General features: G+C 50.4%; 1 protein-coding gene across 12 annotated transcripts in view; it reads right to left on the bottom strand.

The window, feature by feature from the left end:
* Positions 1-23238, bottom strand: part of SH3GLB2 (SH3 domain containing GRB2 like, endophilin B2) — a 35346-nt gene that overhangs the window by 10549 nt on the left and 1559 nt on the right. For 6 of the 12 annotated variants that reach the window (XM_038745003.1, XM_038745006.1, XM_038745007.1 and 3 more), the window contains exons 2-3: positions 9515-9656; positions 5240-5380 (exon numbers count right to left, since the gene is read on the bottom strand). In XM_038745003.1, the coding sequence (XP_038600931.1) occupies positions 5240-5380; positions 9515-9656 (283 nt within the window). The remainder of the gene's footprint in view (positions 1-5239; positions 5381-9514; positions 9657-23238) is intronic. The other 6 variants (XM_038745004.1, XM_038745008.1, XM_038745012.1 and 3 more) reach the window with 1 other exon arrangement.

Here is a 23238-nt window from a genome sequence, read left to right as displayed (position 1 = left end):
GTTTGTACGTATTTATTACTCTATTTTATTTGTACATATTCTATTCATTTGATTTTGTTAATATGTTTTGTTTTGTTCTCTGTCTCCCCCCTTCTAGACTGTGAGCCCGCTGTTGGGTAGGGACCGTCTCTAGATGTTGCCAACTTGGACTTCCCAAGCACTTAGCACAGTAAGCGCTCAATATATACGATTGAATGAATGAATGAACGAATAAAATGGGGATTAAGACGGTGAGCCCCATGTGGGACAAGGACCGAGTTCAACTCAATTATCCTGCATCTACCCCAGCACTTAGAACAGTGCCTGTCACCTAGTAAGCCTTTAACAAATACCACAATTATTATTATTATTATTATTACCTCAGAAGCGGGAAACAGGAAGCTAACAGGAAACCGCACAACTATCCACAAAGCAGGGCACTTCACGACCACACAAAATCCCAAAGGAAAGAAAAGGTGTGACTAAATAGCCTGAATTTAAATCCTTACATAAACCTTGGGCGAGTCACTCAATTTCTCTGTGCCCCAGTGACTTGGCCTGTAAAATAGGGTTTAATGCCGCGAGCCGAGCCCCACGGTGGACGTGGACTGTGTCCAACCTGCTTAGCTTGTATCTACCCGAACGCCTAGTAGAGTGCCTGGCACATAGTAAGCGCTTAACAAATACCATAAACCGGGAGACTATCTTGCTTAAATCCGAGGGAGGTAGGATGGTATTTTTTTCCTACAAGAGTTTAGAAACCAACTCAGAGGAAACCGAACTACCTAAAGAGTAATTTACAAGGAGAAGCTAAATGAGGAGGTGGAGGGGCAGCCTATGGTAGACTGAAACAGAAAGTAAACTCAGGCACACATTACCACAGTAGTAGTAGTAGTAATAATAATAATAATAATGGTATTTATTAAGCGCTTACTATGTGCAAAGCACTGTTCTAAGCGCTGGGGAGGTTACAAGGTGATCAGGTTGGCCCACGGGGGGCTCACAGTCTTAATCCCCATTTTACAGGTGAGGTAATAATGATGGCATTTTTTAAGCGCTTACTATGTGCAAAGCACTGTTCTAAGCGCTGGGGAGGTTACAAGGTGATCAGGTTGTCCCACTGGGGGCTCACAGTCTTAATCCCCATTTTACAGATGAGGTAATAATGATGGAATTTATTAAGCGCTTACTATGTGCCAAGCACTGTTCTAAGTGCTGGGGAGGTTACAAGGTGATCAGGTTGTCCCACGTGGGCTCACAGTCTTAATCCCCATTTTACAGATGAGGTAATAATGATGGCATTTATTAAGTGCTTACTATGTGGAAAGCGCTGCTCTAAGCGCTGAAGTCGTCAGTATTTTTTTATGGTATTCGTGTCAGGCACTGTTCTAAGCGCTAGGGTAGATACAAGCGTGGCTCAGTGGAAAGAGCCCGGGCTTTGGAGTCAGGGGTCATGGGTTCGAATCCCAGCTCTGCCACTTGTCAGCTGTGTGACTTTGGGCAAGTCACTTAACTTCTCTGCGCCTCAGTTCCCACATCCGTAAAATGGGGTTTAAGACTGTGAGCCCCCCGTGGGACAACCTGATCTCCTGGTAACCTCCCCGGCGCTTAGAACAGTGCTTTGCACATAGTAAGCGCTTAATAAATGCCATCATTATTATTAAATAATAATAATGATAATGATAATAATAATGATGATAATAATAATGATGATAATAATAATAATAATTAGAAGCAGCGTGGCTCAGTGGAAAGAGCCCGGGCTTTGGAGTCAGAGGTCACGGGTTCAAATCCCGGCTCCACCACTTATCAGCTGGGTGACTTTGGGCAAGTCACTTAACTTCTCTGGGCCTCAGTTCCCTCATCTGTAAAATGGGGATGAAGACTGTGAGCCCCCCGTGGGACAACCTGATCACCTTGTTAACTTCCCCAGTGCTTAGAACAGTGCTTTGCACATAGTAAGTGCTTAATAAATGCTATTATTATTATTATTATTATTACAAGCTAATCAGGTTGGCACAGTCCCTGTCCCCAGTGGGGCTCACAGTCTGAATCCCTATTTTACAGATGAGGTAACGGAGGCACAGAGAAGCGAAGTGACTTGCCCAAGGTCACACAGCAGACAAGTGGCGGAGCCGGGATTAGAACGCAGGTCGGGCTGATTCCCAGACTCGTGCTCTACCCGCTAGGCTATGCTTAAGTGCTTCTTGGGTGCAGAGTACTGTATGAGCCCCCTTTTAAACTGTGAGCCCACTGTTGGGTAGGGACTGTCTCTATATGTTGCCAATTTGTACTTCCCAAGCGCTTAGTACAGTGCTCTGCACACAGTAAGCGCTCAATAAATACGATTGATGATGATGATGATTAAGCAAGGGGAGGCAGTACATAGGTGGGAATTAGACTAGGCCCTGGGCCTCAGGAGACTCCTGAGAATCGAAGTTTTCAAGCCTCAGTTTACCCTTTGCACAGATGACCAGTGGCTGGCTTTCCTGTACCCTGCCAGCTGCTTTGCCTGGGGACAAATTTTCAGTAATAATAATAATAATAATGGCATTTATTAAGCGCTTACTATGTGCAAAGCACTGTTCTAAGCGCTGGGGAGGTTACAAGGTGACCAGGTTGTCCCACGGGGGGCTCCCAGTCTTCATCCCCGTTTTCCAGCTGAGGGAACTGAGGCCCAGAGAAGTGAAGTGACTTGCCCAAAGTCACACAGCTGACAAGCGGCAGAGGCTGGATTTGAACCCACGACCTCTGACTCCAAAGCCCTGAGAAGCTACGTGATCTAATGGGAAGTACACGGGCCTGGGACTCAAAGGACCTGGGTTCTAATCCTGGCTCCGCCACGTGCCCGCTGAGTGACTCTGAGCACGTCGCTTGACGTCTCTGTGCCTTGGTTTCCTCATCTGTAAAATGGAGATTTGAAACCTGCTCTCTCTCCTACTTAGACCTGAGCCCTCTCCGGGCAGGAACAATCAATCAATCAATCAATCATATTTATTGAGCGCTTACTGTGTGCAGAGCACTGTACTAAGCGCTTGGGAAGTCCAAGTTGGCAACATATAGAGACAGTCCCTACCCAACAGTGGGCTCACAGTCTAAAAAACTCACAGTCTAAAAAAGGAACAGTGTCTGAAACTGATTAGCTTGCATCTACCCCAGTGCTAAGAATGGTGCTTGACACATAAGTGCTTAACAAGTATAATTTATTATTATTAATAATAATAATTGTAATCATTCAATCATACAATCGTGTTTACTGAGCGCTTACTGTGTGCAGAGCACTACTAAGCACTTGGGAAGTACAAGATGGCAACATATTCATTCATTCAATCATATTTATTGAGCACTTACTGTGTGCAGAGCACTGTACTAAGCGCTTGAGAATCAAGCAATCAATCGTATTTATTGAGCGCTTACTGTGTGCAGAGCACTGTACTAAGCGCTTGAGAATCAAGCAATCAATCGTATTTATTGAGTGCTTACTGTGTGCAGAGCACTGTACTAAGTGCTTGGGAATCAATCAATCGTATTTATTGAGCACTTACTGTGTGCAGAGCACTGTACTAAGCACTTGGGAAGTACAAGATGACAACATATAGAGACGGTCCCTACCCAACAACGGGCTCACAGTCTAGAAGGGGGAAACAGACAACACAACAAAACACGTGGACAGGTGTCAAGTCATTGGAACAAATAGAATTAAAGCTAATAACAACTGAGGCTGGAGGGTCGTCACAATCTGCTTCTCTGACCTCCCTTTCCACAGTCTAATACTAATAGTAATGATGGCATCTATTAAGCGCTTACTATGTGCAAAGCACTGTTCTAAGCGCTGGGGAGGTTACAAGGTGATCAGGTTGTCCCACGGGGGGCTCACAGTCTTCATCCCCATTTTACAGACGAGGGAACTGAGGCCCAGGAGTCAGAGGTCATGGGTTCTATTCCCGACTCCGCCACTTGTCAGCTGGGTGACTTTGAGCGAGTCACTTAACTGCTCTGGGCCTCAGTTCCCTCATCTGTAAAATGGGGATGAAGACTGTGAGCCCCCCGTGGGCCAACCTGATTACCTTCTATCTCCCCCAGCTCTTAGAACAGTGCTTTGCACATAGTAAGCGCTTAAATACCAACATTATTATTATTATTATCTCTATTTTCCAGATGAAGTCGCTGAGGCCCAGAGAATCAATCAATCAATCAATCGTATTTATTGAGCGCTTGCTGTGTGCAGAGCACTGTACTAAGTGCTTGGGAAGTACAAGTTGGCAACATATAGAGACAATCCCTACCCAACAGTGGGCTCACAGTCTAAAAGGGGGAGACAGAGAACAAAACCAAACATACTAACAAAATAAAATAAATAGAATAGATATGTACAGGTAAAATAAATAGAGTAATAAATAAGTACAAACATATATACATATATACATATCATCATCATCATCATCAATCGTATTTATTGAGCACTTACTATGTGCAGAGCACTGTACTAAGTGCTTGGGAAGTACAAATTGGCAACATATAGAGACAGTCCCTACCCAACAGTGGGCTCACAGTCTAAAAGTCTACATATAAACATACTAACACAATAAAATAAATAGAATAGATATGTACAGGTAAAATAACTAAATAAATAGAGTAATAAATAAGTACAAACATATATACATATACATATAAACATATATACATATATACAGCAGCGTGGCTCAGTGGAAAGAGCCCGGGCTTTGGAGTCAGAGGTCATGGGTTCGAATCCCGACTCCGCCGCATGTCTGCTGTGTGACCTTGGGCGAGTCACTTAACTTCTCTGAGCCTCAGTTACCTCATCTGTAAAATGGGGATTAAGACTGTGAACCCCACATGGGACAACCTGATCACTTTGTATCCCCCCCCCCCATGCTTAGAACAGTGCTTTGCACATAGTAAGCGCTTAACAAATGCCAACATTATTATACAGGTGCTGTGGGGAAGGGAAGGAGGTAAGATGGGGGGATGGAGAGGGGGACGAGGGGAAGAGGCTCAGTCTGGGAAGGCCTCCTGGAGGAGGTGAGCTCTCAGTAGGGCCTTGAAGGGAGAAGTGAAGTGATTTGCTCAAAGTCACCCAGCTGACAATTGGCGGAGCCGGGATTCGAACCCGTGACCTCTGACTCCAAAGGCCGGGCTCTTGCCACCGAGCCACACTGCTTCCGGAATGACAGCCCGTGTCGGAGTTGGCGTCAGGGGAAGGCGGGAAGTGTGGGAAACGGCCCCCACGGCTACTCACCGTAGGGGGTCCCCGGCCCCAGCTCGTGGGCCGCCTCCGCCATGTACTGGGCCAACAGCTCCCCGTTGGTGACCCGGGAGGGCACCTTCCGGTCCAGCTTCTCGTAAAGGAACTCCTCCACCCGGGCACCTGGAATGAGACCCACAGAGGACCCCCCCAGCCCACCCCCCGCTTATCCATTACCAGCCAGCAATGGAAAGGAGCCAATCAATCAATCAATCGTATTTATTCAGTGCTTACTGTGTGCAGAGCACTGTACCAAGCACTTCCAGAAACACTCTGGGCATAACACTCCCCTCCTCAAAAACCTCCAATGGCTACCAATCAATCTGCGCATCAGGCAGAAACTCCTCACCCTGGGCTTCAAGGCTGTCCATCCCCTCGCCCCCTCCTACCTCACCTCCCTTCTCTCCTTCTACTGCCCAGCCCGCACCCTGCGCTCCTCCGCCGCTAATCTCCTCACCGTACCTCGTTCTCGCCTGTCCCGCCATCGACCCCCGGCCCACGCCATCCCCCGGGCCTGGAATGGCCTCCCTCTGCCCATCCGCCAAGCTAGCTCTCTTCCTCCCTTCAAGGCCCTGCTGAGAGCTCACCTCCTCCAAGAGGCCTTCCCAGACTGAGCCCCTTCCTTTCTCTCCCCCTCGTCCCCCTCTCCATCCCCCCCATCTTACCTCCTTCCCTTCCCCACAGCACCTGTACATATGTATATATGTTTGTACATATTTATTACTCTATTTATTTATTTATTTTATTTGTACATGTCTATTCTATTTATTTTATTTTGTTAGTATGTTTGGTTTTGTTCTCTGTCTCCCCCTTTTAGACTGTGAGCCCACTGTTGGGTAGGGACTGTCTCTATATGTTGCCAATTTGTACTTCCCAAGCGCTTAGTACAGTGCTCTGCACATAGTAAGCGCTCAATAAATACGATTGATTGATTGATTGATTGATTGGGCCCAAGTAGTGCGGCCCAGCAGATAGAGCGTGGGCCTGGGAATCGGGAGGACCTGGGTTCTAATCCCGGCTCCGCCACTGTGTGCCCTCGGGCAAGTCACTTCACTTCTCTGGGCCTCAGTCACCTCACCTGTAAAATGGGGATTGAGATTGGGAGCCCCACGTGGAAGGAACATGTTGCCAACATGTACTTCCATGTTGGCAACTTATGTTGCCAACTTGTACTTCCCAAGCGCTTAGTACAGTGCTCTGCACACAGTAAGCGCTCAATAAATACAATTGATTGATTGATTGAACAGGGACTGTGTTCAACCCAATTTACTTGTATTTACCCCAGCGCTTACTACAATGCTTGGCACACGGTAAGCCCTTAACAAATGCCTCAATTATTATACTAAGTGCTGGGGTAGACACAGCGTGGCTCAGTGGAAAGAGCCCGGGCTTTGGAGTCAGAGGTCATGGGTTCAAATCCCGACTCCGCCACTTGTCAGCTGTGTGACTTTGGGCAAGTCACTTCGCTTCTCTTTTAGACTGTGAGCCCACCTTTTAGACTGTGAGCCCACTGTTGGAGAGGGACTGTCTCTATATGTTGCCAACTTGTACTTCCCAAGCGCTTAGTACAGTGCTCTGCACACAGTAAGCGCTCAATAAATACAATTGATTGATTCTCTGGGCCTCAGTTAACTCATCTGTAAAATGGGGATTAAGTCTGTAAGCCCCCCCGTGGGACAGCCTGATCACCTTGTAACCTCACCAGCGCTTAGAACAGTGCTATGCACATAGTAAGTGCTTAATAAATGCCATTATTATTATGATTATTATACAAGCTAATCAGATTGGACAGGGTCCTTATCCCACACGGGGCTCACAGTCTTAATCCCCATTTTACAGATGGGGTAACTGAGGCACCATGAAGTGGCTTGCCCAAGGTCAAACAGCAGACAAGTGGTGGAACTGGGTTTAGAATCCATGTCTTTAGTCCAGTGGTCTGCACACAGTAAGCGCTCAATAAATACGATTGAATGAATGTCTTCTGACTTCCAAGCATGTGCTCTCTTTGCTAGGCCACGCCGCCTTGGTTGCATTTTCAAGAATACATGAGGAAGCCACCCTGTATTCCTAGGTCTGGTTAAGCTGCAGTTGATTCGCCATGGGAGGGGTGGGTGGATGTGGGAAAGGAGAGAGAGGGAGAGAGAGGGAGAGGGAGAGGGAGGGAGAGGGAGAGGGAGAGAGAGAGAGAGAGAGAGAGAGAGAGAGAGAGGAGAGAAAGAAAGAGAGAAAGAGAGAAAGAGAAAGAGAAAGAGAGAAAAAGAGAGAGAGAAAGAGAGAGAGAAAAAGAGAGAAAAAGAGAGAAAGAGAGAGAAAGAGAGAGAGAAAGAGAGAGAGAAAGAAAGAAAAAGAAAGAAAGAGAAAGAAAGAAAGAGAGAGGAGAGAGAAAGAGAGAGAGGAGAGAGAGGAGAGAGAAAGAAAGAAAGAGAGAGAAAGAGAGAGAGAGAAAGGGAGAAAGAGAAAGAGAGAGAGAGAAAGAAAGAGAGAGAAAGAGAAAGAGAGAGAGAAAGAGAGAGAGAAAAGAGAGAAAGAGAGAGAGGAAGAGAAAGAGAGAAAAAGAGAGAGAGAAAGAGAGAAAAAGAGAGAAAGAGAAAGAGAGAGAGAAAGAGAGAAAGAAAGAAAAAGAAAGAAAGAAAGAGAGAGGAGAAAGAGAGAGAGAGGAGAGAGAAAGAAAGAAAGAGAGAGAAAGAGAGAGAGAAAGGGAGAGAGAGAGAGAGAGAAAAAGAGAGAGAAAGAGAGAGAGAGAAAGAGAGAAAGAGAAATAGAAAGAGAGAAAGAGAGAGAGAAAGAGAAAGAGAGGAAAGAGAGAGAGAAAAAGAGAGAAAGAAAGAGAGAAAGAGAGAGAAAGAGAAAGAAAGAAAGAGAAAGAAAGAAAGAAAGAGTGGAGAGAGAGAGAGAAAGAGAGAGAGGAGAGAGAGAGGAGAGAGAAAGAGAGAGAAAGAGAGAGAGAAAAGAGAGAAAGAGAGAGAGGAAAAAGAGAAAGAGAGAGAAAGAGAGAAAGAAAAAGAAAGATAGATAGATATAGATAGGTAGGTAGATAGATAGATAGATAGATAGATAGATAGATAGATAGATAGATAGATAAATAAATATTGTGTGTGGTGGGGTGAGGTGGGGGACATGCCCCTCCTCTCCCAGGCTAGGAAATTCTGTTTGTACATCTAAATGAAGACATAAAAATCCTCAAATCCTAGAGCTGGAAGAGAACTCCAGTCTAGCCCCCGTCCTTCAGGGAGGTAAATAAATAAACCACTCAAGACTGATGTCTTTAGCTCCATGGCCCTTCCTTGCAGGAAAGCAGTGTGGCCTAGTGGAAAGAGCCTGGGCATGAATCAGGGGACCTGGGTTCTAATCCAGACTCTGCCACTTGTCTGCTGGGAATGTGCCTGTATATGCGGCGTGGCTCCATGGAAAGAGCACAGGCTTGGGAGTCAGAGGTCATGGCTTCAAATCCCAGCTCCGTCAGCTGTGTGACTTTGGGCAAGGCCCTTCTCTGTGCCTCAGTTACCTCATCTGGAAAATGGGGATTAAGACTGCGAGCCACACGTGGGACAACCTGCTCACCTTGTATCCTTCCCAGCGCTTAGAACAGTGCTTGGCCCATAGTAAGCGCTTAACAAATGCCATTATTATTATTATTATTACTCTCCCAAGCACTTGGTACAGTGCTCTGTACACAGTCAGCGTTCAGTAACTATGATTCATTCATTCAATCGTATTTACTGAGCGCTTACTGAGTGCAGAGCACTGTATGATGGAATGAATGAATAAGGAAGGAACTGGGGACGAGGGCTTCTGGCCTGGGAATAAACCTGGGGGTCCTGCCAGGCAGAGACAAGCCAGGGGGAGAGAAAGGATCAGCGCTCCACCACGGCACAGCCCAACCGAACCCAGACCCTGCTGGGAATAGGGAGAGCCCCTCCTTCATCAGCCCAAGTGCTTTCCCACTTGGGAAGGAAGGGTCTGTGTGGGTGCTCCGAGTTGGGGTCCTCCGATGCCTGGCTTGGGCTGAAAGAGCTCGCCCCGAAAATCTCCTCTATCCCCCCGGTCCCGGGGCAGTATCTCATCATCGTCTCCTGCCCCTGGAGTAGGGAGTTTTTGTGCGCTAACCTAAGTCCTTCTTACTGCTATTTCAGCCAAGTCCCTCCCTTGACCTGCCGGAGGTGGTTCTGAGCCGAGGAAAGCCCACTCCCCTTCCCCACGTCCTTGGGCTCGGCCAGGTCCCCGCCGCCGCCCCCCAAAGCCCCCCGGCCAAGGTCCCCCACCGCTTACTGGGGTTGGGCTGCAGCAGCACCTCCGTTTGATGCAGGATCTTCTCGGTCCAGTTTCTGGTGCTGTCCGCCCGGGCCAGGAGGCTCTCGAAGTTGGCGTCCATCTCGGTCTTCTCCGCCTGGCCAAACTTCTCCTCGGTGAACTGCGGGGGGGCAACGGGGAAGGGGGACGGGAGATGAGACGAAGGTGGTGGGGCGGAGGAGATACTTGTAAGCGAGGTTGTTGGGTTCAGTCCCCCCGCGCTTACGCGCCAGGCCACCCATCAGGCCTGATTGGGTGCCAGGGTGAGCGGGCACAGGGAGGACCAGATGGCACGGTCCTCGGGCGTTCGGATGGACGCAGCTCGGCCCCGTAGAGCGCGTTCAGCTCATTTGCAGGAACTGGACCCGCTCCCTTGAGGAGCTCAAAGGGGTTGTCGGGGTCCCCTCGATTCCCGGCCTCCCATCTTACCTCGCCCCGGGGCTGCCAATACAGGCCCCTTCCCCATGGCCTCACTTAGAACTCTGGGCCTCAGCCCTGCTCACCAGTTGTGATAATAATAATAATAATAATGGTATTTGTTAAGCACTTACTGTGTGCTCCACTGTCTCATTTCAGCTCCCTGGGCTCTAGCATCTCCCTGCCTCTCGGCTGAAACAAGAGGAGCTTTGGAAAGACGCCCTAAGGGGAGTATGTTTATGTGTGTTCGGTGGTGGTTAGGGGTTGGAGGGAGAACAGATGGCCCACCTGGGGCCTCCCACCTACAGCTAGAGCAACAAACATGTTCTATCTCAGCATCCGTTCCCAGCACTAGTAGGTCGGGCCCTCTCTGCTAGTAATAATAATAATGACGGCATCTGTTAAGCGCTTACTCTGTGCAAAGCACTGTTCTAAGCGCTGGGGAGGTTACAAGGTGATCAGGTTGTCCCACGGGGGGCTCACAGTCTTCATCCCCGTTTTCCAGATGAGGTCACTGAGGCCCAGAGAAGTGAAGTAATATAATAATCAATCAATCAATCATCATCATCATCATCAATCGTATTTATTGAGCATTTACTGTGTGCAGAGCACTGTACCAAGCGCTTGGGAAGTACAAGTTGGCCACATATAGAGACAGTCCCTACCCAACAGTGGGCTCACAGTCTAAAAGATAATAATAATAATAATAATAATAATAATAATAATGGCATTTATTAAGCACTTACTATGTGCACAGCAATCAATCAATCAATCAATCGTATTTATTGAGCGCTTACTATGTGCAGAGCACTGTACTAAGCGCTTGGGAAGTACAAATTGGCAACACATAGAGACAGTCCCTACCCAACAGTGGGCTCACAGTCTAAAAGGGGGAGACAGAGAACAGAACCAAACATACCAACAAAATAAAATAAATAGGATAGAAATGTACAAGTAAAATAAATAAATAAATAGAGTAATAAATATGTACAACCATATATACATATATACAGGTGCTGTGGGGAAGGGAAGGAGGTAAGATGGGGGGATGGAGAGGGGGACGAGGGGGAGAGGAAGGAAGGGGCTCAGTTTGGGAAGGCCTCCTGGAGGAGGTGAGCTCTCAGCAGGGCCTTGAAGGGAGGAAGAGAGCTAGCTTGGCGGAGGGGCAGAGGGAGGGCATTCCAGGCCCCGGGGAGGACGTGGGCCCGGGGGTCGACGGCGGGACAGGCGAGAACGAGGCACAGTGAGGAGATTAAGCGCTGGGGCATTTACAAGGTGATCAGGTTGTCCCACGTGGGGCTCACAGTCTTAATCCCCATTTTCCAGATGAGGTAACTGAGGCACAGAGAAGTGAAGTGACTTGCCCAAAGTCCCACAGCTGACAACTGGCAGAGCCGGGATTTGAACCCGTGACCTCTGACTCCAAAGCCCGGGCTCTTACCACTGAGCCCCGCTGCTTCTCCGCAGTTGCACTGCGCTTTACCAGGCGCTTGGGAAGTGCAGGATAACGAAGTTACCGCGTGTCCGGCCCTTGAGGCCCTTGCGCTTTAACAGCAGAGAAAAACGTAAAATATGTCCAGCGCTGTCAAATTAAATTCATTGAGAGGATATATGTATATACACAAAGGTTTAAATGGGTTCAGACGTGCCGCAGATGGCTGAAAGAACGGGTGATATGGCTTGGGGTGCTGGGAAATGAATCGGAGGCGGGGGAAAGTTTGTTGGAGGGGGTGGGGTTTTAGGAGAGTTTTGATTTGGGGAAGGGCTGTGGTCTGTCTGAGGTGGGGAGTGAGGAAATCAGTCAATCATATTTATTGAGCGCTGACTGTGTGCAGGGCACTGTCATAATAATAATAATAATGGCATTTATTAAGCACTTACTATGTGCAAAGCACTGTTCTAAGCGCTGGGGAGGTTACAAGGTGATCAGGTTGTCCCACGGGGGGCTCACAGTCTTAATGTTGCCAACTTGGACTTCCCAAGTGCTTAGTCCAGTGCTCTGCACATAGTAAGCGCTCAATAAATACGATTGAATGGATCGTATTTTACAGATGAGGGCACTGAGGCCCAGAGAAGTGAAGTGACTTACCCGAAGTCACCCAGCTGACAAGTGGCGGAGCTGGGATTTGAACCCATGACCTCTGACTCCAAAGACCGGGCTCTTTCCACTGATCCACTGTGCACTTTCCACTGTACTAAGCGCTTGGGAAAATACAACGAATAGAGACATTCCCTGCCCGGGGAAGGCCAGTTCCTCTGAGCCCAGCAGAGGCCAGGGGCCCGCATGGGAGATGATCCCGGCTCCCTTAGCCCCTCTCAATCAATCAATCGTATTTATTGAGCGCTTACTGTGTGCAGAGCACTGTACTAAGCGCTTGGGAAGTCCAAGTTGGCAACATATAGAGACGGTCCCTACCCAACAGTGGGCTCACAGTCTACAATGTCCTGGTTCCCTCTGGTCGGCAGACCCACCCTGGGAGAGGGTCCCACGTCACAGCCAGCTCTGAGCTTTGGCAACAATGAGAAGCAGCGTGGCTAATTGGAAAGAGCCCGGGCTTTGGAGTCAGAGGTCACGGGTTCAAATCCCGGCTCCGCCAACTGTCAGCTGTGTGACTTTGGGCAAGTCACTTCACTTCTCTGGGCCTCAGTTACCTCATCTGTAAAGTGGGGATTAAAAACTGTGAGCCCCCCCGTGGGACAACCTGATCACCTTGTAACCTCCCCGGCGCTTAGAACAGTAATAATGATAATAATAATAATGATGGCATTTATTAAGTGTTTACTATGTGCAAAGCACTGTTCTAAGTGCTGGGGAGGTTACAGGGTGATCAGGTTGTCCCACGTGGGGCTCACAGTCTTCATCCCCATTTTACAGGTGAGGTCACTGAGGCCCAGAGTTTTGAGTTGGGGAAGGGCTGTGGTCTGTTTGAGGTGGGGGGTGAGGAAATCAATCAGTCATATTTATTGAGTGCTGACTGTGTGCAGAGCACTGTAATAATGATAATAATAATGGCATTTATTAAGCGCTTACTATGTGCAAAGCACTGTTCTAAGTGCTGGGGAGGTTACAATGTGATCAGGTTGTCCCACGGGGGGCTCACAGTCTTAATGTTGCCAACCTGGACTTCCCAAGTGCTTAGTCCAGTGCTCTGCACACAGTAAGCGCTCAATAAATACGACTGAATGAATGAATGAATCCTCATTTTACAGATGAAGTCACCGAGGCCCAGAGAAGTGAAGCGACTTGCCCGAAGTCACCCAGCTGACGGAGCCGGGATTTGAACCTACGACCTCTGACTCCAAAGCCGGGCTCTTACCTTGTAACACGTGTGACCTTGGGCAAGTCACTTAACTTCTCTGAGCCTCAGTTACCTCATCTGTAAAATGGGCATTAAGACTGTGAGCCCCATGTGGGACAACTTGATCACCTTGTATTCACCCCCAGCTCTTAGAACAGTGCTCTGCACATAGTAAGCGCTTAACAAATGCCATTATTATTATTATTATTATTATTATTGTAACCTCCCCAGCGCTTAGAACAGTGCTTTGCACATAGTAAGTGCTTCATCAATGCCGTTATTATTTCCACTGAGCCCCGCTGCTTCTCCTACATGGCCAGCCCACCCCTCCTCAGCTGGCCTGCCTTCGCCTCAGCTACCGTCAGGGCAGAAGGGCAGAAGTCGGGGAAGGGGCGCGAAGATGGGCAGGGTTAGAGCTTCATCCTTCCCGCTCCTCCTCTGTAATCGCCGCCAGCCCCAGGAGCGGGCCCGGCGGGCCGCGGCCGAGGGGGCCGACAGCCCACGCGTCGCCGGACGGGGGGAGACAGTGCCCCCCTTGTCGCCAGCTCCCCAGTTGGACGTCCTTGCCAACTTGTACTTCCCAAGCGCTTAGTACAGTGCTCTGCACACAGTAAGCGCTCAATAAATACGATCGATCGATCCTCGGGACCCAAGCTGAACAGATGCTCTGGCTGACTCAGACTTTCTCCTCCTTTCCCCCCGAGCTCTGGAGTGTGGGTGCCGGCGTTGCCGCCTGCTGTGCCCAGGCTGGGTGGGAGGGCCCGCTCTGCCAAGCCTGGGGTGGCATGGACCCCCGGGCACCAGGAGGAGAGTCATGCCAGGAGGCAGGAGCAAACTTGAGACCAGCTTGGCCCAGTGGGTACAGCACAGGCCGGGGAATCAGAATAACCTGGGTTTTAATCAATCAATCAATCGTATTTATTGAGCGCTTACTATGTGCAGAGCACTGTACTAAGCGCTTGGGAAGTAGAAATTGGCAACATATAGAGACAGTCCCTACCCAACAGTGGGCTCACAGTCTAAAAATCCCAGCTCTGCTTCTTGTGTGCTGTGGGACTTCATTCATCAATCGTATTTATTGAGCGCTTACGGTGTGCAGAGCACTGTACTAAGCGCTTGGGGAGCCCAAGTTGCCAACATATAGAGACGGTCCCTACCCAACAGTGGGCTCACAGTCTAAAAGGGGGAAGTAGAGCCTAGAGGTGGGGATCACTGTGCACTGATCACTGTGGGAAAGTCGCTTCGCTTCTCTCAGACGACGATGGTGATGGTATTTGTTCAGTGCTTACTATATGACAAGCAGCGTGGCTCAGTGGAAAAGAGCCCGGGCTTTGGAGTCAGAGGTCATGGGTTCGAATCCCGGCTCCACCACATGTCTGCTGTGTGACCTTGGGCAAGTCACTTAACTTCTCTGAGCCTCAGTTACCTCATCTGTAAAATGGGGATTAAGACTGTGAGCCCCACGTGGGACAACCTGATCACCTTGTAGCCCCCCCAGCGCTTAGAACAGTGCTCTGCACATAGTAAGCGCATAACAAATGCCATCATTATTATTATTATGTGCCAAGCACTGTTCTAAGCGCTGGGGGAGATACAAGGTAATCAGGTTGTCCCACAGGGTGCTCACAATTCATTCATTCATTCATTCAAACGTATTTATTGAGCGCTTATGGTGTGCAGAGCACTGTACTAAGCGCTTGGGAAGTCCAAGTTGGCAACATATAGAGACAGTCCCTACCCAACAGTGGGCTCACTGTCTAGAAGGGGGAAGTGAGTCTTGAGGTAGGGATCACTGTGCACTGATCACTGTGGGCATGTCACTGCACTTCTCTCAGATGATGATGATGATGGTATTTGTTAAGTGCTTACTATGTGCCAAGCACTGTTCTAAGCGCCGGAGGAGATACAAGATAATCATGTTGTCCCACAGGGTGCTTACAATTCATTCATTCATTCATTCATTCATTCAAACGTATTTATTGAGTGCTTACGGTGTGCAGAGCACTGTACTAAGCGCTTGGGAAGCCCAAGTTGGCAACATATAGAGACGGTCCCTACCCAGCAGCGGGCTCACAGTCTAGAAGGGGGAGACAGACGACAAAACAAAACATATTAACAAAATAAAATAGAATAAATATGTAAAAGTAAAATAAATAGAGAAATAAATACGTACAAACATATATACATATATACAGGTGCTGTGGGGAGGGGAAGGAGGTAAGGCGAGGGGGAGGAGGGGGCTCAGTCTGGGAAGGCCTCCTGGAGGAGGTGAGCTCTCAGTAGGGCTTTGAAGGGAGCCCAATCTTAATCTTAATGGGGTGACTCAAGGCACAGAGAAGTTATAATGGCATTTGTTAAGCACTTACTATGTGCAAAGCACTGTTCTAAGCGCTGGGGAGAAACAAGATGATCAGGTTGTCCCGCATGGGGCTCACAGTCATCATCCCCATTTTACAGATGAGGTAACCGAGGCTCCGAGAAGTCAAGTGACTTGCCCAAAGTCACACGGCTGATAAGTGGCGGAGCCAGTATTAGAACCCACGTCTTCTCACTCCCAAGCCCGCGGTCTTTCCACTACGCCACGCTGCTCTGCCTCGGTTACTTCATCTATAAAAAGGGATGAAGGCTGTGAGTCCCATGCGGGACGTTGGCTGTGTCCAACCTGATGGTCGTGTATCTACCCCGGTGCTTAGTACAGTACCTGGAACATAATAAGCGCTTAACAAATACAATTAAAAAAGAGAGAGAGGGGAAGGTTATTCCTTTGGCAGCTCTACTTCCCAAGCTGCTGCCTTCCCCAGTGCTGATCCGACACTACCAATCCCTCCGGCATCCATCACTCTCCACCCCCTCTCTCCCGGCCCCCCACACACATATACACACAAACAGCATTACACGGTAGGAAGAGAAGGAACACAGACGGGGAAAGCCCGGCATAGAAACGGGGAGGCATTCACAGGGAATGTGGAAGGAAAAGATAATGGTAAATAGCGGGAGGAGCCCCTGGATTTGTGGGCGTGGGGAGGGGGGGATGCCAGTCATCTGGGCCTTGTAAGCTGTGTCTGTGGTTATTCCCCTTGGAAAGCACTGGCAGAGTGAGCCAGGCAAAAACTCCTCACCCTCGGCTTCAAGGCTGTCCATCCCCTCGCCCCCTCCTACCTCACCTCCCTTCTCTCCTTCTCCAGCCCAGCCCGCACCCTCCGCTCCTCTGCCGCTAACCTCCTCACTGGGCCTCGTTCTCGCCCGTCCCGCCGTCGACCCCTGGTCCACATCCTCCCCGCGGCCTGGAATGCCCTCCCTCCGCACATCCGCCAAGCTAGCTCTCTTCCTCCCTTCAAAGCCCTACTGAGAGCTCACCTCCTCCAGGAGGCCTTCCCACATTGAGCTCCCTCCTTCCTCTCCCCCTCCCCATTACCCTCGCCCTACCTCCTTTCCCTCCCCACAGCACCTATATATATGTATATATGTTTGTACGGATTTATTACTCTATTTATGTATTTTATTTGTACATATTTATTCTATTGATTTTATTTTGTTAATATGTTTTGTTTTGTTGTCTGTCTCCCCCTTCTAGACTGTGAGCCCGCTTTTGGGTAGGGACCGTCTCTATAGGTTGCCAACTTGGACTTCCCAAGTGCTTAGTCCAGTGCTGTGCACACAGTAAGTGCTCAATAAATATGATTGAATGAATCATCATCATCATCATCATCAATCGTATTTATTGAATGAATGAATGAATGAATGAGCCAGACCCACCCATTGCAGTTGGCCTGCAGAGTAAAGCCTTCTGGGACCAGGCAGGTCCTGTGCCAGTTTGGGACCGCCCTGGGGGTCCCAGGCAGGGCCCGAGCCTCTGGCCCCCAACAAGGTGGGCCTAGGGATCTATACTGAGCGAAACCTTCCCGGTAGGGCAGCTCTTGCCGCAGGAAACCCCGGGCTTGGATTCTCCCCGACTCCCTCAGCTCTATCTGCCAGGCCAGATAGTCAGGAGCTGCTCCTGTGGTCAAGGTTTGGTCCAGGCTGAGCCCAAGAGAGAGCAGGGCATGCACAAGTGCCCCTCTCCATCCCTCAACCCATCCTCACAGGGCTTAGCTAGAGAGGAAGTGGATCCTGGCTCCGTGCCCCAGAGTACCATCTATGTCACCCCACAGCCACCATCATCATCATCATAATAATAATGATGATGGCATTTGTTAAGCGCTTACTATGTGCAAAGCACTGTCCTAAGCACTGGGGGCATCCAAGGTGATCACGTTGTGGGGCTCCCAGTCTTCATCCCCATTTTCCAGATGAGGTAACAGGCTCAGATAAGTGAAGTGACTTGCCCAAGGTCACACAGCAGACATGTGGCAGAGCCGGGATTAAAGCCCATGACCTCTGACTCCCAAGCCCGGGCTCTTTCCACTGAGCCACGCTGCTTCTCTATAATAATGATGGCATTTGTTAAGCGCTTACTATGCGCAAAGCACTGTTCCAAGCTCTGGGGGGCTACAAGGTGATCAGGTTGTCCCACGTGGGGCTCACAGTCTTCATCCCCATTTTACAGATGAGGTAACTGAGGCCCAGAGAAGTGAAGTGACTTGCCCAAAGTCACACAGCCGATAAGTGGCGGAGCCGGGATTAGAACCCGTGACCTCTGACTCCCAAGCCCGGGCTCTTTCCACTGAGCCACGCTGCTTCTTTGTGCCCTCAGAGACCTGCCAAGGAGTAGCGGGACCCCTGGGCACTGACCGAACCCCGGGTCCTGGCTTCCACCCCCATGCCCAAGTCCTTCCTGGTTGGGGTTCCAGGCCCTGCAGTTCCCAGCGGGAAACTGAGTTCCGCAGGGAAGGTACTGCCAGTTCTTGAACCAGGCAGAAGAGTCGGGGGATGAAGAGTGTTTGTCCCTATTCATTCATTCATTTGATCATATTTAGTGAGCGCTTCAGGTGTGCAAAGCACTGTACCGAACTCTGGCCAGAGAGCAGGGGGCAAGGGGGACAGGAGCCATCAACTTATCAATGGTATTTATTAAACATTTACTGTCAAATCTCCTCCAAGAAGCCTTCCCTGACTAAGCACTCATTTCCTCTTCTCCTACTCCTTTCTGTGTCGCCGTAACTCTCTCCCTTAATTCATCCCCCCACGCCAGCCCCACGGCACATATGTACATATCCGTAATTTATTTGTTTATAATAATATCTGTTTCCCCCTCTAGACGGTAAGTTCACTGTGGGCAGGGAATGTTTCTGTTGTACTGTTGTGTTGTACTCTCCCAAGCTCTTAGTACAGTGCTCTCTGCACATGGTAAGAGCTCAATAACAGCACTTAGAACAGTGCTTTGCACATAGTAAGCGCTCAATAACAGTGCTTAGAACAGTGCTTTGCACATAGTAAGCGCTTAATAATTGTCATTATAAATAAATACGACCGATACACCCGAAACCTCCTCCTCAACAACTCCCTACCCCCAGAGGCTCTGCCCTCCTTCTTGCTGAAACAATTCATTGATTCATTCACGCAATCATATTTATTAAGCGCTTACTGCGTGCAGAGCACTGTACTAAGCACTTGGGAAAGCACAATACAACAATAAACAGGGACAATCCCTGCCCACAACGAGCTCACAGTCTAGAGGAGGGTGAGACAGACATCAGTAAAAATAAACAGACAGCAATACAAATAAATAAAATGACGGATCTATACGTCAGTGCCTTTCTAGACTGTGAGCCCACTGTTGGGTAGGGACCGTCTCTATATGTTGCCAACTTGTACTTCCCAAGCGCTTAGTACAGTGCTCTGCACACAGTAAGTGCTCAATAAATACGATTGATTGATTGATTGGGGCTGGGAAGGGGTGGGGGAAAGCAAAGGGAGCAAGTCAGGGCGATGCAGAAGGGAAACAAAATTGATACTTCTGGGGTTTGTGCTCCTGCTGGGCTTTGGTGTGGGAGGGTGGCAGGGAGGAAGAGGAGATGAGAGAGTGAGGCTGCAGTTTAGTCCATCAATAATGCACTGGGGCTTGGGTTTCTCCCCGAATGAGCAGACTGAACTGCTCCCCGGCTATCTCCGGGACAGCAGCCGAGTAGTTTAAGTTCCGGCTCTGCCACATGTCTGCTGTGTGACCTTGGGCAAGTCACTCAATTTCTCTGCGCCTCAGATACCTCATCTGTAAGATGGGGGTTAAAGTGTGAGCCCCGTGTGTCCAACCTGACTAGCTTGCATCTATCCAAGCACTTAGTACAGTGCCTGACACACTAACAAGTACCATAAACAGACAAACTCCTAAGGGGTGGGAGGCCACTCAGCCAGCCTCATCCCTAACCAAATTTCTCTTCCAGCAGCTCACCTGGCCTGGGACAACTAACCACCCACTCGATTCTCGCTCTTCCTGCCCGTGACACTTTTCTTCTTCCCCGTTTCCTCGTATGAATCCATTCTCCGATGTCAACTCACACTCCACCCCTGTGCAGGGGTTATGTAGAAGGGGCACTCTGAGGCCATGCCAACGTCTCCTCCAGGAAGCTTTCCTGGATGAAGTGATGTGGGGCAATCGAACCTGCCTCTCCTCCCATCAACAGGGCCGGAAGGATCAAGAAACAGAGCTCGGGGCTCAGCTTGCTCCCATCAGATCAGATGGCGAGCTCTCAGAGAGCAGGGACCAGGCCTTTGGCCAAACTGCAGGCTCTGGGCAGCCTCCAGACGCATAGGAGGTGGTGAGTGGGGCTCTAGGAGCTTTTCCTGGATCTGAGCGCCATGCCCTGCCCACTTGATCACCCTGGCACCGTGGGCTGGTGGCCTACCCCTCAAAGCCAGAGACCGGGGCACCTGCTACTCTCCTCCTCACAGCCAACCCTCTTCTCCTTCCTCCCACAGTGTGTGCCCGTGTCCCTGAGCCTGCCCCAGCCCCGGCGCCCGGGCTGCGGAACCGTGAGCCACCCACCCCCAGCTGGCGCTTCGCCCAGGGGCTGAGACCTTGGAAGTAGCATTTGCCAGGACAACCGAGGCTCAGGAGCCATAACGTGAGCCCGGGCTGCCAGCCTGCCATCCCGGGATGGGGGCTGGCAGCTTGGGGATGGCGACGCTGGCTGCCCATCGGCTAGACCACCTGGTGCCTCCAGAACCTCAAACGAACCACTGTCTGAGCCTCAGGGCGTGCTATGGCCCAGGGGGAAGGTCAAATCAGGCATACAGAGGGGGGCTCGGGCCTCTCCCTCAGAGGAGGACCCCCAGCTGTCAGGGGGCTCCCTCGGTGGGCTTGGAAGGGCCCACATGCTGACTCTCCATCCCCGGCTCTATCATGGCTGCCTTGGCTCTCAGACAATACAAACTCCATTTCCAGGCTGTGGGGAGAGCGATAGGATGGGAAGGCGATGAGGAGAGGGGAAACGTAAAGACCCCCACAGGCAGCCCAAGGACAGAAGGGGCAGAAGCCAATCCTTCTGCCACTCCCCAAACCCTTCTTTCTCCCGCCTGGAGCCTCTGCAGAGGGAAGATTGATGGTGCTGCAGAGACAGGCGGTCTTCTTGCCCAGTACTTGGGTAGCTGCCTCCACTTCCCTGCAGCCCTGGAAAACAACACGCCTGCTGGCCTCCACCCAGGGTGGTAAGAAGGGGGCCTCTTCGGCCCACCTGGGGGTGACCACGCAATGGGTCTTGGGCCGACTAGGTGAAATTGTGCTTTTTGTAAGACTCCCGTGGTAGCTCCTGGGCCCACCCATCATAGCAGGCAGGAGCCCTGGGGGAAAAGTTGGGGAGGGAGGCTGAGTGGCTTGGAGAAGAGCCGGGGCTGGATTAGTTAGCCCAGGAGCTCGCCTGGGCCCCCAGCTACCAGTCCCACCCTCGGAAAGCCAGAGAAAGGAAGAACCTCCCCCGTAGCCTGAAACAAGCCCCCACCCTGTTTCCGCGGGGCTTCGATTCATTCATTCAATCGTATTTATTGAGTGCTTACTGTGTGCAGAGCACCGGACTAAGCGCTTGGAAAGTACAGTTCGGCAACAGGTAGAGACAGTCCCTACCCAACAACAGGCTCACAGTCTTCGATGAGGTGGAGCTACTCTTAGGGGTGGGCGGGCGGACAGTGAGAGACGCTATTTATAAATTCCCTGCTAGGAGCTCCACTTTCCCCACCCGCCTCAACTGCTCACCTGAAACCAGGACTCGGGCATCTCCACGGCCCTGGCCCTACCCCATGGCAGCTAGCGGGGGGCGGCCACCCGCGGGCAAGAGGTTCTCTCCCACTTCTCTTCCTCTGGGGGTGAGTGGCTCGCTCTCTCCTCCTCCCCCGACCATGAGCCATTTTCCAACTGGGGTTTCTGGATTGCAAAAATGTAGGGAGACAACTGAGCTCTTCGGCTGTTTCTCCTGGATTTGAGGCAGCCCCGCCCAGAGAAAGTGGAAATGCCTCTCGTGCGCAAAGCACTGGACTTGGGAAAGTACAATACAGCAACAAAGAGAGACAGTCCCTGACCATCATGAGCTCACAGTCTAATAAATCAGTCCCTGGTATTTATTTTTGTGCTACTATCAATCAATCGTATTTATTGAGTGCTTACTGTGTGCAGAGCACTGTACTAAGTGCTTGGGAAGTCCAAGTTGGCAACATATAGAGACAGTCCCTACCCAACAGTGGGCTCACAGTCTAGAAGGGGGAGACAGAGAACAAAATAAAACATATTAACAAAATAAAATACTAGGGGCAGACCACTGTACTACACTAGATGTTTGAAAGACTTCAACACAACAGCTTGAGAAGCAGCTTGGCAAAGTGGCTAGAGCATGGGCCTAAAATCAAAAGGTCATGGATTCTAGTCCTTGGGCAAGTCACTTTACTTCTCTGTGCCCCAGTTACCTCATCTGTAAAATGGGGATGAAGACTGTGAGCCCCCCGTGGGACACCCCGATCACCTTGTTAACCTCCCCAACTCCTAGAACAGTGCTTTGCACATAGTAAGCATATAAATGTATTTATTTATTTGTACATATTTATTCTATTTTATTTTGTTACTATGTTTTGTTCTCTGTCTCCCCCTTCTAGACTGTGAGCCCACTGTTGGGTAGGGACTGTCTCTATATGTTGCCGACTTGTACTTCCCAAGTGCTTAGTACAGTGCTCTGCACACAGTAAGTGCTCAATAAATACGATTGAATGAATGAGCCCCCTGTTACTCCCTGGATCTCACTGCTCACTGGGGGCGGGGGGCAGGCTGAAGGGGGGGAAGAAGTGGGGCAGAATCTATTGACCCAGTGGCATCGGAGTGGGCAGGACCCCCTAGCCCGCTGCCGGGCAATGACAGAACCTCCCAAGGCTGGTCCGAGGGGCCGGGCTAGCCCCGTCCCCACTTTCAGGCTGCCAGGGACAGTGATGCCAGGCTAGAGCCCAGCACACATTTCCTCTGCCAAAGAGCCCCGTGCTTTCTAGTAAGTGCTGCTGAACTGGTCCAGAGTCGGGGGTGAGGCCCAGGGGTGGGAGCCAAGTGGCTTGGACTTGGGGTTGGTCCCGGTGGGGGAGAACCACCAGTCTCCCCTGGCATGTCTCTGCCCCTTCTTGGGGGCCTTGCTCCCAGGGAGAAGCCTCCGCCTGCCTCGATGTTGCCAACTTGTACTTCCCAGGCGCTTAGTACAGTGCTCTGCACACAGTAAACGCTCAATAAATACGATTGATTGAATGAATGAACAGAGACTTTAAAACCAACCCAGACTAGCCACACTCGACGTTTCCATCTCCTGGTCCCGGAATGGGTTAGGGGAAGCTGGGCCACGGGGTCGCAGGCCATCTGTGACTAGAGCGGGCTCAGCAGGGCAGAGACGCGGCCACCACGGGCCCTAATCGCGGACAGCCTCTGCCCCGGCCGAAGGAAGGCCAGTCTCCTGCCCTCGGTGTCCCCGAGCCTGCTCAGGAAGTGGCCATGTGGGACAAAGGGTCCCCCCCGCTCAGGCACAAGGTTTGGCTGTTGTACGCGGCCGCTGTACGTCCTTGGCTCCGAGTTTGACGTTTCCCCTACATGAT

Source organism: Tachyglossus aculeatus, chromosome 4 (assembly GCF_015852505.1).
Source record: "Tachyglossus aculeatus isolate mTacAcu1 chromosome 4, mTacAcu1.pri, whole genome shotgun sequence".
Lineage (NCBI taxonomy): Eukaryota > Metazoa > Chordata > Mammalia > Monotremata > Tachyglossidae > Tachyglossus > Tachyglossus aculeatus.
This window is presented reverse-complemented; position numbering and strand designations above follow the sequence as displayed.